At 34.7% G+C, this 14027-nt stretch overlaps 1 protein-coding gene across 1 annotated transcript; it reads right to left on the bottom strand.

The window, feature by feature from the left end:
• Positions 1-4288: 4288 nt before the first annotated feature.
• Positions 4289-14000, bottom strand: LOC117111306 (dynactin subunit 4-like). The gene is made up of 12 exons (XM_033254232.1): positions 13835-14000; positions 11845-11915; positions 11161-11339; positions 10700-10743; positions 10182-10336; positions 9529-9647; positions 8723-8832; positions 8135-8208; positions 7618-7774; positions 7071-7171; positions 6198-6276; positions 4289-5262 (listed from the first exon to the last, which is right to left on the bottom strand). Exons 1-12 carry the CDS (start codon positions 13961-13963, stop codon positions 5134-5136), a joined length of 1347 nt encoding a protein of 448 aa, XP_033110123.1. The 5' UTR covers positions 13964-14000; the 3' UTR covers positions 4289-5133.
• Between the last annotated feature and the right edge of the window lie 27 nt (positions 14001-14027).

Genomic DNA, 14027 nt, shown 5'->3' with positions numbered 1-14027 from the left:
ATATATATATATATATATATGTATATATATAGGCCTACTCATATATATAAATATACATTTAAGTTTAAATAGGCAAATGGGAAACCTATAAAAACAGCAAACGGTCACATAATGCAAAACAATATAAAATTAAAGAGGAACAGTAGACAAGAGCGGAAATAAATAAATAATGAAAAGCGAGGTAGCTTTGATTAGAAATTTTATTATTACTTAATTTTGTACCACAATGTACCGGTACTACAGACATGATGTGACACTCTTCAGATAACATTTTAATTGCCTAATAGGTAAACAATAATAATAGTCCTCAAATATAGAAATATTTAGATGTCATAATCGTATCAAGCATCATTATATTTTGTACGTCTCTGGTAGACTCGATCCTAAAAAACTTTCGCTATCAAGGCAAGCGACATCACTAGATCACATATATCTAACCCATATATCATTTATATACAGTAATCATAATTTTATAATCAATATAACTGATGTTTTCCACGTATGTTTCGGCCATAAAAGTACTGTACAAGACTTTTATGGGGGAAATGATAGTAGGCCTCTGTTTTTATTTTGTTTAGGAACTGGATTAAGTTGCTTCGACTGTTCCTCTAAATATTATAAAAGTACAAAAATAGGGGAAGTTTGTTTGAACAGTCCAAACACAACGTTTGTACCGAGACTATGTCAGCCATTTGAAAAATCTTGCGTTGTAAGTGATATGTATCTTTATTATTATTGCTATCACCATTAAAATAATGTTCTTGTCGTCTTCGTCGCCACCACCATCGGCGTCATCGTTATCATAATTCTCATTATTATGTTTATCATCATATTATTTTCCTATTAGGCATATTATTATATTATTGTTTTATCATTATTAATATTAGGCTATTATTGTTATTAATATGTTGCTTTAAAAAAATATTTTATTATTATTACTAGCATTATTATTTTCATTATTTTATTATCATTACTATTATTATAATTATTATATTTTATTAGGTCTGTTTATATTAGGCTGTTTGGATTGTTCGTTGGTTGATTGGTGGATTAATTGAATGGTTGATATAGTAAACGTTTTTTTCTTATTGCTTTCAGATTACAATTGTAAAAAATGCCGGTGTCTTGGTAGAATTTATTCGCGATTGTTCAAGTAACTGTGTAGATGGCTATTGCATATATAGAGGACTCGGGGTGACCACTGAAACCTGTTATTACTGCTGTCATACAGATGGTTGTAACATTGGCAACACCAGCCCCAGCGGTCATTTGTTAAACATGTTAACATGTCTATTGTCTGTAATACTCTATGCTGTTTTTGTCTAATGTTTCCGTCCTCATACATGAAATCACATTCAGCTAGAGTGGAGGGCGGGTTTGGTGATTAAGATTCTCGCTTCCAGTCCAATGGTCCAGTTCAAATCCTAAAAATTACACTTGTCAAGCCTCGTTTATAACTTTCTTTTGTTACCGGTATAGAGCTAATTTCTTCCAAGGAATATTTCAGTACCAGCTAGAGTATTGCAGTGGTGTTAATATACGCTATAAGTATCAAAATGGAGCTAATAAGCTATAGGACAGGAGGGGGGGGGGACAGGGGGGGGGGGGGGGTGATGCCCGATGGAAGATCGTGGGAACTAGCTGCGAGAATGAGGTAATCTTTAATCACTAGTTCTTGAGTGCACTTTCTACTCAGCAAGCAGGAAACCACGGGGGAGGGCGTGCGCCCATGCCGCTATGGTACTGTAATAACGCAATATAACAATGAAAAAAAAAAATCAAAAATATAAAATTTATATCGTATTTATTCGGGCGAGAAAGAGGTTTATTCGAGGGAGGCGTTTTTTTTTTTTGTGTGTGTAAAGTGGATACGTACACAGTATACTTAAACAAATGCACCTTGACTTCACTCTAAATGTAAATTACCGTCATAATAATGTTATCGCATTTAATATTATACGGTATAGATTTATCGATCTTAAAGTCAAGATGGGGGAAATGCCTTATCCAGATAGGTTAAAAACACTTGGTTGGATTTCTCTTGAGAATAGACGTAAATTAATTCTAGTTTCTTTTGTCTTTCGTTGTTTATATGGCTATAATAATTGTACTAGTAGTATAACGTCTAATCTCTCCTTTAATCCGCGTCATACTGAATTTATCTCTTTTAGACATCCTTTCGCGCGGACAGTGACTCCTCAATTCACCCCAGTTCACCAGTTCCATGTTTTTTGGACTTCACTTCCTTTATATATTAAAGATCTTGCTGTCCTTTGTTCCTTTAATACTTTTATTTCTAACTTCAGGAAGTCTCTCTATTTTTTTTATATTTTTTTTTAAAAAATTATTATTATTATTATTATTATTATTATTATCAACATCACTATAAAATCAAATGTATTGCATTTTTTAACCTTTTTAAAACAATTGTGACAATGTGTCAGTTTCTTATATAAAGTATTTTATTACTTATTTTTCCCACTCAATTTTAAATTTTAACTTTCATTTTATGACTGCTATCCACTTTGAAGCCTTATTTTATTTGTATTTTAGGTCTTGTATATAATATATAGATTTATTTTATGTTGGAATTACTCACTCCTGAGTCGGTGACTTTTGTCGCTTTAGTTTTTCCTGACCATTTGTTTTATTGTTTGTTCTAATTATTGTAGAGTATTTTTTTTTGGTCGAATAAATAAATGAAATGAAATAACCAGGTTAGAAAAAAATGTATTGTACTGGAGTAGAACATTAATAGAATACGTTGAGAACTATGTTGCTTCCATTAGATTTGTACAGTCATTTAAGGGGAGTTTACTCGAGGGTAAATAACTGTCTAGGGACGTTTATCCAAGAGCGGAGTTTATTCAAGTAAATGCAGACAAAGCAGTTAACATAACCTGTTGGAAGTGTTGCATGGCCTAATGAAAGGACTAGTACAGTATGTTATATGTACGTGCCTACTCTTCCCGTGGAAAAAAATCTCTTGCCTTCATATAATAAAATAATGAAAATAATAAAATATTAAAATAGTTTACGCACATTTTTACATGTAATATATATTTTGTTCTATATATCCTATAAGCTACTTACCAAGATTTATGTAACTTACAAAAAATGCACTGAAAAAATAAACAATAAAATTTATAATACATAAAGTTTCACTTTGCATTCTTGAGTATTGAGTAATCTCAACTACAATAACAATAATAAAATGATGATTAAAACCTGACACAAAAGCGTAAAAATCTAGGCTGGTTTCTTTTTCTGAAAACAAAAATTGTCTCCCCCACCCCTCTCCCATCTAGGTTCATTTCATCCAAGTGTCGCACGAGCTCTACGAGTTGAAAAAAACTTGTGATCTACTAAATTCGCTTGGGGAAGGACCTCTATACGAGCTTACTACGTGTTAGCAACGAGTAAGGTAGGTACGACCTTACGGAGTTGGTTACACGTATGTACGACTTATGCCGAGCGAAGCGCCGAGTTTGCTACATCCTTTACGAGATTATTACGAGCGTACGAGTTTGTACCGAATTAGATACGATTTAGGTAAGAGCATTTCGACCAATGCTCCTGGTGATCGTAGCCAACTCCGTGGGCTCGTACTTTCAAGTACGAGTGAAAACTCGTACTCATTCCGGGGTGCTCGCATTAAACTCGTGGATGACAAAACCGCCGACGAGTATTCTCGGTAGTGTGCGAGTTAGGTAGGAGTACCCCGAGCACTCCAAGAGTTACCTACGAGTACTTCGAGTTTTAAACGAGTTGCCTCGTAGCGCTATTTATGAACATGTTCAAAATCAGATGGCCACGAGTTCAGAGCTGCTACGAGTAGGTAAGAGTTCTCCCCGAGCCTTCCGAACCGTCCTACGAGTTTTTGCAGAGTTAGCACACTCGTATGCTGAAAAAAAGAAAGAAACCCTGGTGGGAGAGGTTACATTGTATGGGCATTTCCCAGCTTTAAATATGTAATCAAATAATTAAACCATGGATTTTGGTCAATCAATTACAATTTTACCTGCCAAAATGCATTAGGTGAGTAATGGTTACCAATAATCTCTGGAATTCTTGGGCAACCAACATTCATTTTCTTTTTCAGGTGTGTCAATCAAAAATAATAATTGACCAATAAGAACATGCCGCACTTGTCCCCCAAATGCTCATGTACACTTATGCTGTCGTTCTGTGACTCCCAACATTAACCAAGATGCGGGGCTTGGTATCATTCTGCTTGGGCAACAGACATTTTTGGCCTAATAAAAGATGACACACTTAAACTGGCAAATTATACTTCACAATCATTTAATTGCTTAATATGGTTATTCGAATAATTAATGACAAATTCATTTATGTAACAATAATTAAAATTAATTGGACATTTACAACTTTTAAACATGATTTTAAATACCAAGATAGGAGACTCCAAAAATGTTTAAGTATTACTCTTCAGAAAATCAAAATGACATTAAACAAAATACAGGTCTCCACCTCTAATGTTAAAAAATTTCTTTATTATTTATTACTCAAATTACATAGCAAAGCTGCTAAAGACCATGGAAATCCTGGTCTACAAGTGGTCTTTAATTGGAGGGAGACATGTTTATATAATGAAACTAGGCCTACTTTAAATGTTTATTTGCTAACTACATGTTACAAATAATACCGTACGAGTCATACCAGTCTATTTTAATACACAAAGGTAGCACATTCATGGGTAGTTGAGATTTATTGACACAAGCATTCATGTACAAATACACTTCTTCAGGCAAATCATAATAATAATAATAATAATAATAATAATAACAAAACAACAGAAATAACAGCTTCAAAAATAATATTAACATAATATTATAATATTGCACCAACTACTTTTGGGACAGGATATAGATGATAGCTTTATTTCATATTTCTAATCCTGTAACTATATTTAAGAATATCTAGCCATCTCCGACACCCTCACCCCTTCTTCCCAAATACTACTTAAGCTAGTCTGCTAAGAAATTTGTGCATTTTTATTGGACAACATAAAAAAAGTGAGTGACAATGGACAAGTCTATGGTTGTAATTCCTCTATATGAATACATGATATCAATTAAGTTAAAACATATCGCTACGACTGCTATTTCCACTTTATTGGGCAAGACATCCAAGATTAATGGTGATTTCATTCTCCAGCCATGTGACCTCTCGAGTTGTTTCTTCAGTAGTACGTAGTGAAGTGCTAATGTTTTTGAAATCATATTTCAAAAGGAAGGACACCTATGGGTAAATATGAGAAAGTGATACACAGTGCAAATAATTATGTTACAAAAGATGATCAATAAAAAACTGCATTAATTATCAATGTTGCACTCTTGGTAAATAAAACCAAAGCATATGAAAAAAGTTCATTACAAAGATTTCAAGCCAGCTGATTCAAGAACTGAAAGCATCATCTGCAGAATGGCTCTCCTGTGTTTCAGCCCACACTCTTGTGTTACACACATTGCGTGCTAGGATAAACTCAGCACATACTTCCTGCTACATTGTGTATATGTGAATTTGCATCTCTGCAGGATTAGCATGTGCACCGTTGCAGGATTAGCATGTGCACCGTTGCAGGATTAGCATGTGCACCGTTGCAGGATTAGCATGTGCACCGTTGCAGTATTAGCATGTGCACCGTTGCAGGATTAGCATGTGCACCGTTGCAGGATTAGCATGTGCACCGTTGCAGGAATAGCATGTGCACCGTTGCAGGATTAGCATGTGCACCGTTGCAGGATTAGCATGTGCACCGTTGCAGGATTAGCATGTGCACCATGCAGAATTAACATGTCCACTGTGCAAGTGCACAGTGTGCCGAGTAGGATTAGCATGCGCGCCATGTAGGATTAGCATATGCACCATGTGTAATTAGCATGTGCACCGTGGAGTATCCATGTAAGAAAAACAGACATCGCAGGGGCCTGTAACACTCCCAAGATATTTAGCAATAATCTGTGCACATGCACATGCTCATGGATAGTCACCGACTGCAGTGTCAAGCATATCTCACTCACTTTCAGAAAGGTTTTTATTCACTTGTGGTTTAGGTAGAACACCTTCCTTGTAAAATGCAGCAAGCATCCCATATAAAATTTTGTCTCAAGGGAAAAGGGATTTGGACATTCAATCTATAGAATCAATAACAACCTAGTGAAAGTTGTACTTACAATCACATCACTAGAAGAAGTTAGAGGAGTAACTTTAACCAGTACACCCAGCTTGTGAGCTCGTCGGAAATGCACAACGCTGAAATTATAAAGATTATTCCACATGGACATAAACACATTGCAATGTTAAAATATTACACAAATGCACACATATAACTCTTGTGTTTTGTTGCTTTTGTTTGTTTAATATTTGTGCAGTGCTTTGGTTCTGTCGGAAATGTACATAATGCAGTCAGTATAAACTATATCATCACATCCTTCACAAATAAGCTTACATTGGATGGCAATCAATTAAAAATCATCTGTAGTAAAGTCTATAACTCAGCAACTGAATTATTTTGATCTGTGTCTCACTGACGATTCAAATGGCTGAGCGGTTAAGGCAGGGGCGCTGCAAAGTCCAGCCATAATATCGGTGTTGGTTAAAATGGCATGTTCGCCTATGATTCTGGATGTAAAACAAATCTTCTTGCATAAGGACTACAAACCACCAGCCTGGTGTACACAACTTGGCTTGTGTGCACTTTATAGAATTCAGTACATTTTTCGAGATGAGTAGGAGTTTAGCACGGTGTACTGGCCCATACAACTCATTGTGGCGAGACAAGAGTAGCTGGTAGTGGCTTACCGGGTAGCCCAGACACGAAGAGACCCTTAGGGGAGAAGAATGTTACTGTACGAGCTATTCCATACCTTGAACTCTTTGAGTTCGGTATTAAGCGCTTTATAAATCTAACTACATTACAGTGGAAGTTAACCTATTTGACCCTTTTAAATTCAAAATTCATTGTTTATATTAAATGTTTTAGAGTTTTTCCAGATTTCACGGGACGCTGTGAATACTTATATAAAATCCATGATGTTACCACTTACTCAGAATTATCATCAAACTGAGAGGAATCTTGGGGTTGGTCATCGTACTCGGCAGTGTCATCTTTAGCAGCCAAACTTAACTCATCTTCTGGGACAACAATCTAAATTTTAAAGGAAAAATTTACAATTGGTAAAATCAAAGTTAGTACATCTTCAGTGGCAGATCCAGGAATTCGAAATAGAGGGGGCCCGGGATATACTTTCACAGATGGAGGATCTATACCACCTCAGCCCCACGATGGTTGGGGCTGAGGTAAGAAAATTAGTGTTAATGGCACCTCTAGATGGCCGGAAATTGCGCATCCAGACTTAAAATTTGAATATTATTTTCTTTATATATATCTATTTTTTGAAAATTTTGAACAATTTACTGGGGTGGGGAGCCCGGGGGCCTTGGGCCGGCTTCCCCCTTCCCTTGAATCTGCCACTGATCTTGACAAGACAACTGAAATATTAACAAAAAAATTAAAATTTTTTTGCATCATTAAAAGTTAGTTTGCATTTTACAAAACTTTGATAAAATAATAATGGTCAAAAAGTGTCTAACCTTAGAGTTTGCTAAAGTTTTGTCATTTGGTTCAATGGCTTCTAACTTGATGTTGGTGACGTGTTCCATCGGATTAATGAACAAAAATGTCACCTGACTCTCACGCTCAAAATGCAGATTTGGTACAAGAAATATACGAACATCTGGTATATAATGTCTGTTAACAAAAAATATGATACACTTTATTGTGCAGTTAATAATAATAATAATAATAGTGCATATTGTACAGTGCCTTTATGTGCCTTACATCAAATTATAAAACAAAAAGAACAATAATACAAATAAGGTGTGGTGGCAAACAGCGCTAGGTCTTAAAGGGTCAACCATCCACCTCTGCCCTGGCGCAATCCTGGTCCCCTACCTAGGTGGCGCGAACAAAGGAGCAAGTTTCACATATTAACAATAATAATAATTATTTAACAATACTAATAACAATAAAAATATTTATGAAAATAATAGTAATATTAATAGTACTGTGTATGATATAGAGGGCAGTATTCAGGATGAAAGTACTTACAAAGCAATTAATTGGAGTTTGAATTTAATGGAAGATGGATTAAACTCAGGTTTACTCAGATTATGCTCACATTCCTGGAATAAAAAGATAAAATTAAACATTATATACGATAAAATACTATTAAATAAAATGTTAAATAAACAATACTATAAATCATTATTTTATTTTATTCATTCTGGCAAAATACAAAAGGAAAAAAACAAGACAAATGGATATAAAAGACGAGAACAAGCAAAAGCATAAAATCGCTGTCACCGGTAATGTGTGCTTCATTGATTATAATGTTAAATAACATACACAGACTTTCTCTTTAAGAATTTGGTTTAAATGCAATGGCATAACACATAATTATGACCTATCATTTTTTTTATCATGACTAAAATGTCAAAAACACTCAGCCCCAGCCCAAAGGCAGTAAGGCCTAAAGATTTCTTAGCCAGGGCCTCAGGCCTCTTCGTTATGCCACTGTCTATACATTGTATATTCTCTAATAATAAGTTACTAAGTAACTTTGTTGTCGTACTGCATAATGCTGTACTGGCAGTTGTAACTAAAACTACACTACAAATGTTGCTACTAAATTCATACCCGACATCTCTGGGATCTTTTAATAAGAAGGTGCTTGTGAGGTGGGAACAGCTCGTTGATGTTGGAGCAACTAAATTCTGGCTGCATATGACGTTGCTCAACTGCTGCCACTATTTGAAGAAAATTTTAAAAAAATCAATTACTAGTAAAAATAAAAGAATAAAGAGACTAGTACTTGACTAAAGTTCGCATAGTAACTTAAAGGCAATCGAATACTGTTTCTACAATTATTTGATTATATACAGTGCTATATTTCTGGTATTTCTTTATTCAAAAATAGTTGAAATTCACAAAATATTGAAGCACTGAGATGCATCTGCATCACCATACTTGAAACATTAATTGAAATTTCAAATAGACATGCATGTCTCCTTCAAATTAATTACCACTTTTGGGACTGGATTTTTGATGGTCTTTAGCGGCTTTATATAAAATAATTAATTAATTCATTTGGTGGTCTTAAATTGGAGGTGGTCGTTAATTAGAGGGCATATATGAGCAAATAAAAACACTAATTCCTCCATGTGTGGACAGAGTATTAAATGGCAGATATAAATACAATGTCCTTCATTCACTGGAACAAATACAGGTCTCTCAAATTAAAGACCCCACCAATTAAAGACCACCTCCAATTAAAGGCCACATTTCTGCGCTCCCAAATGACAACCATCTTTTATCTTTATTATTCTAATTAGAGACCAAAGCTGCTAAAGACAATGGAAACCCCATCCCAAAAGTGGTCTTTAATTAGAGGGAGACCTGTAATATAGACACGGCCCTAAATATCTCATAGGTTCCAGCATTACCTTTTTCTAGAACAACTACTTGAGTATAATATTTGGCTGGCAGAGGTTCAACATCTTCAGAGGCTTCAGCTTCTACTGTAGTTATGTCTTTTTCAGGTTGACTCTCAGCCACTTTAAGTCTGTCAATTAAAAACGACATTAGTTAGAACATTCACAAATCATTCATACAAAGCTTTGTTAACACTATCACATTTTATGTGACAAATGTGTGTGATGTGATGGGCATGTGTCATATTACAGTAAACCCAAAATTGGAAATATCACATTTTTTTGTCACATAAAATTTGATTTATGTGACAAATTTGTGTGATGTGCCCATATATGGGCATGATGTTGTTATATTACACCCAAATATGGGCATATCACATTTTTTTTATCACATAACATTTGATAGTGTGGGCAAAGCTAAGGCTATTAATTAAAATATGTAATTAAACCAAAGCTAAGTATTTTGTTCAGGTAAGGATACACAGTAAGTATTATAATTGCTTGGAAGGCAGAATTAATGGAAGACGAGGGAGAGCAAGCCCACGGAAATGATAAGAACGGGATGTTTCAAAATACCTTGAAGAACAACCATGACCAGGAGGATTAATGGGCTGGGGTCACAGCAGCTATGTCATTTCTGATTATACGAGAGAACATTAACTTACGAGGCTAATGCACTCATCAAAGCACTACTTCTTCGAGAAGTTCGGCTACCTGGACTCTTCTCTGGCATAAAACGGCGCCTTGTGAAGCGTTTGCGTTCTCGTTCTTGTTTCTCACGTCCAGCCAACAGCCTGTAGTAGACGAGCAGGTCAGATATCTGAGAGAATAAATAGTAATAAAAAAAACAATTGTTATAACAATGCAGCACCTGTAATGCATTTTGTAGGAACCTCTACTGAAGGTAGCTAATTATTACCATAAGTCATTATTTATAATACATTTGTTCTTCACACTGGCAATATACAATAAAATATTTACAGTTGCCTGTTACAGAAAAATGCCAACAGATGAACAATCTAGGCAAAAGGCCAATCTTGAATTACAGTCATACACAATGTAAAGTATAACTTAATCTACATTATTGTACATAAGCCCATACAATCTAAATAACACTGGATATCAGAAACATGTATAACATAATTACTAACCTACACTATATTAACATGATGCATATACTCACCCTCTTCGCATGTGGATTTTCTTTTTCATCCCACTGTCCACTGGCTAAATATTTCAGGGAAAAAAGACATGAAAGGATAATTGATTTTCTTAAATATAGAATAATAATAATAATAAGAAAATAAGCATGTAAGCATGTTAAATAACACATACTATGTTGTTATTATTATACTAATAATACAATTTTGCAAATAGGGTGATAAAAAGAAAATGTTAAAGGGTTTATCATAAGAGTTATGAAAATGTGTAAGACAAAATGGTGAGTAGATTTAAGAATACATTATATAAAAGAAGATAGGTTCTGAGAAAACCAGTCTATGTGCCTGTTTATAAACTAGGGTGAGCATTTTCTCTTCTGTCTCATCCACATTGTCCTTGAAGTCTCTTCATCCATAACAACAAACGAGCCTACAATAACAGTACAATTCAAATGTATTAATGTTATTAATATGGTTCAATCACCTGCTTGCTTATCCTTCATGCCGATATCCCTTGAGGTCCAACGGCAGAATCCACACGCCAAGTAGTACACCTTACGTGTAGTACTCTTTTTTTGATCCTCTGTATCAGTGTGTGCTACGCTAGTGGCTCGGGTTGAAAGCGTATGCGAGCAACTTGGGCAATCAAAACAATTAGCACACCTGTGAAACACAACATGCACATTTTATAATAATAATCTATGCAAAACAACACAAATTTAATTTCTTCATCTTTCTCATATAAAAATTAGACAAAACAATGCAGACTGATCTTTTTAAAAGGAAAAAAGAAATCTGCGTAAAGTGTATTATACTTTCTTATCCATAAATAAGGTTACAGAACCTCATTTTATGAGATAGATTATACACAATCCAACATCATCATGAAATAAGAATGCTTTAATCAGTATTCCAGAGGCCTCGTCACAGGCCTGGGCTTTGACCATATATAGTTTATGACAACATCTGCCCCATATAAGGAATAATGACATCATCAAGCTTATATAATGCAGGAGTGGATCCAAAGGGGGTGGATCTAAAGGATGAGGATGCAAAAGGGGAGGATGCAAAAGGGGAGGGGGAAAAACACAAGTAATTTCTGATGTAAATTCCAATGTAGAGGGGTCTATGGATTTCTAAAGCATTTCTAAATAAAAATCTCAATTACCTGTTCTTCTTTATTTTTGCTTCTGCAGATGGCATATTTTCAAGACAATTTGGACAGAAGTGAGAATCAACCTAAAACAAAAAAATTTAACAATATAAAATAGTGGATAAATATTTGTAAGACTCCCAACTACGGGACCCACTGTCATGTTATTGACCATTTTTTCGCGGTCAAATCCAGCTATGGCTGGTACAGTACATATGATTGTGGATGTGACGGTGTTGACACTCAGACTGGCCAGCTGGAACATCTTAATAATATTATAATATTGATTAGGCCAAGCTAGGCCTAGTTATTCTATTGGAAGTGGATATACTTATGTGACCGTAAACAAATCAGTAAATGATATATTTATGTGAAATAAATAACGCATGCGCAGTCATTCTTAACAAACATGCATTATCGGTCACATAAATTTATCGATTCTGCTTAAATGTACGTTAATGTCAGTTCAACTTTAAGCACTCAAAATTAGCGTTGGCCTAAGCCGCAGTGCCCAAGCTCACCACGGCAATGATTTAATTAAACATACTTTAAATTCCTACAATAGTATGTAGTTTAATCAATAAATAAATTATTAAATCATTGTTAACTTTTCAAATAAAGGTGATATTATGAACTGGAAATATATGTGTTCTTTTTATTTTACTCATTTGTTGAATGAACCATGGAGGTATAAAATAGGCAACTGTTGTTGAATTGCCTTGAATTGAATGCACTTGAATTAAATGCACTTGACAACGTACATACTACTAATAGGCCTACGCCAAAACATGGAGGTTCACAGATAAACTAGCACTCAATTAAACTGTTTACAAAAATTCATTCAACCGATTTGGGGACTCCCCATGTACTTTGATTTGCCGTCGATTCGATCTTGTTTTTAAAATGTAGAAACACCTTTGTTTTTTACAAAAATTTGTTTGGTTAAGTTATTGTATATTAACATTACTATAGTATAAACACCTACACGTTTGGGGACGATTTGATATTCGTGCACCGAGGATTCATGGTAGAGTAGGCCTACATTCATAAATTTAACTTGCCAACAAAGGAGCCTTGGCAATTCAGTGCCGTGGTGAGCTAATTTCGAGTGCTGAAAGTTGAACTCACATTAACGTAAATTTAACCAGAATCGATAAATTTTCATGACCAATAATGCCAAATGCAAGATTAATCTAGTTTTGGTATTATGTTAACTTGAGCAACAAAATCTTGTATTTGTGAGTCTTCTTGACCATATGTCTTTAAACATTGAAGTATGTCTATATAATTATAATGGTTATTAGTTACTTGTAATTAATTAATTAAATTATTATTTAATTAATATATGATTGAATTTTAATGAGTTTCACAATTCTTTTTTGTCCTTGTTGTATGTATGCTTTCAAATTCTTTTTATTTCATTGAAATATATTTAAAAAAACACAGAAAAAAAGTTTTTGATCACTTTTCAAGGAAAAAGTCACATAGGCCTACTTTTCTATTGTTTACATTGGTTTTGAAGGGCCAAAATTAGGCATAATTAATAATTTCTTAAATTCTGTAACTTCGTTGATATTGGACGAAGGACAATGATCCTGGGATCAATGTAATCTAGGCCTACATTAATGCTCTTTCAAATGGTGCTGGCTGCAAAGAAATTTCTTGCATTTAAAATTTTTTTGTCACGTACCTACATTGTTGAATCCCCCTACATTACATAAAAAAAAAGGTTAGGCCTAATAATATGCATTTGCTAGTTCTCCTACGAAGCACACAAACACACACACACAAACATTTTTACTGCATTTTCTTAGGCCTACTAAGTGATGTAGGCCTGGGACCTACTACGACTAGGCTAGGCCTATTTCTATACTCAAAACCCTCACCGTCCCAGAACCCTGCCCTGCTGCTTTGCCGAAAGAAGTTAATATTAATAAACTGTTAAACACCCATGCCATATGGATGGGCCTGGCCTAGGCCTCTCACTTAGTAATGCAATATTTACCTCGTGTGATACACAGCGTTTGCATCTCAATTTCATACAATGTTTGCAGAAATAAAGTTTTGTAATAGGAGACCGAATCCCACATGAACATAGGATTTGAACCTTCTCATACTGTTGCAAATCTGCCATCTTTTCCGAACTAGAACTCCTCCCAGTTCTGAGTTTTAACCTATGAACTTTGTTTAGAAAAACA

This window comes from Anneissia japonica, unplaced genomic scaffold, assembly GCF_011630105.1.
Source record: "Anneissia japonica isolate Jap-2015-1 unplaced genomic scaffold, ASM1163010v1 scaffold3309_len207512_cov194, whole genome shotgun sequence".
In the NCBI taxonomy this organism is placed as follows: domain Eukaryota; kingdom Metazoa; phylum Echinodermata; class Crinoidea; order Comatulida; family Comatulidae; genus Anneissia; species Anneissia japonica.
Note: the sequence above shows the minus strand (reverse complement) of the source record. Positions and strands in the feature narration are given on the sequence as shown.

Bases quoted from the DNA above. Each gene is read 5' to 3' on its own strand.
- LOC117111306 (XM_033254232.1), bottom strand. From the start codon at position 13,963: ATGGCAGATTTGCAACAGTATGAGAAGGTTCAAATCCTATGTTCATGT. The intron at 10,744-11,160 runs GTGATTGAACCA...TGAAATATTTAG, and splicing joins CATGAAGGATAAGCAAGCAG to CCAGTGGACAGTGGGATGAA. The intron at 9,648-10,181 runs GTAAGTTAATGT...TTTAATTGACAG, and splicing joins TTGATGAGTGCATTAGCCTC to ACTTAAAGTGGCTGAGAGTC.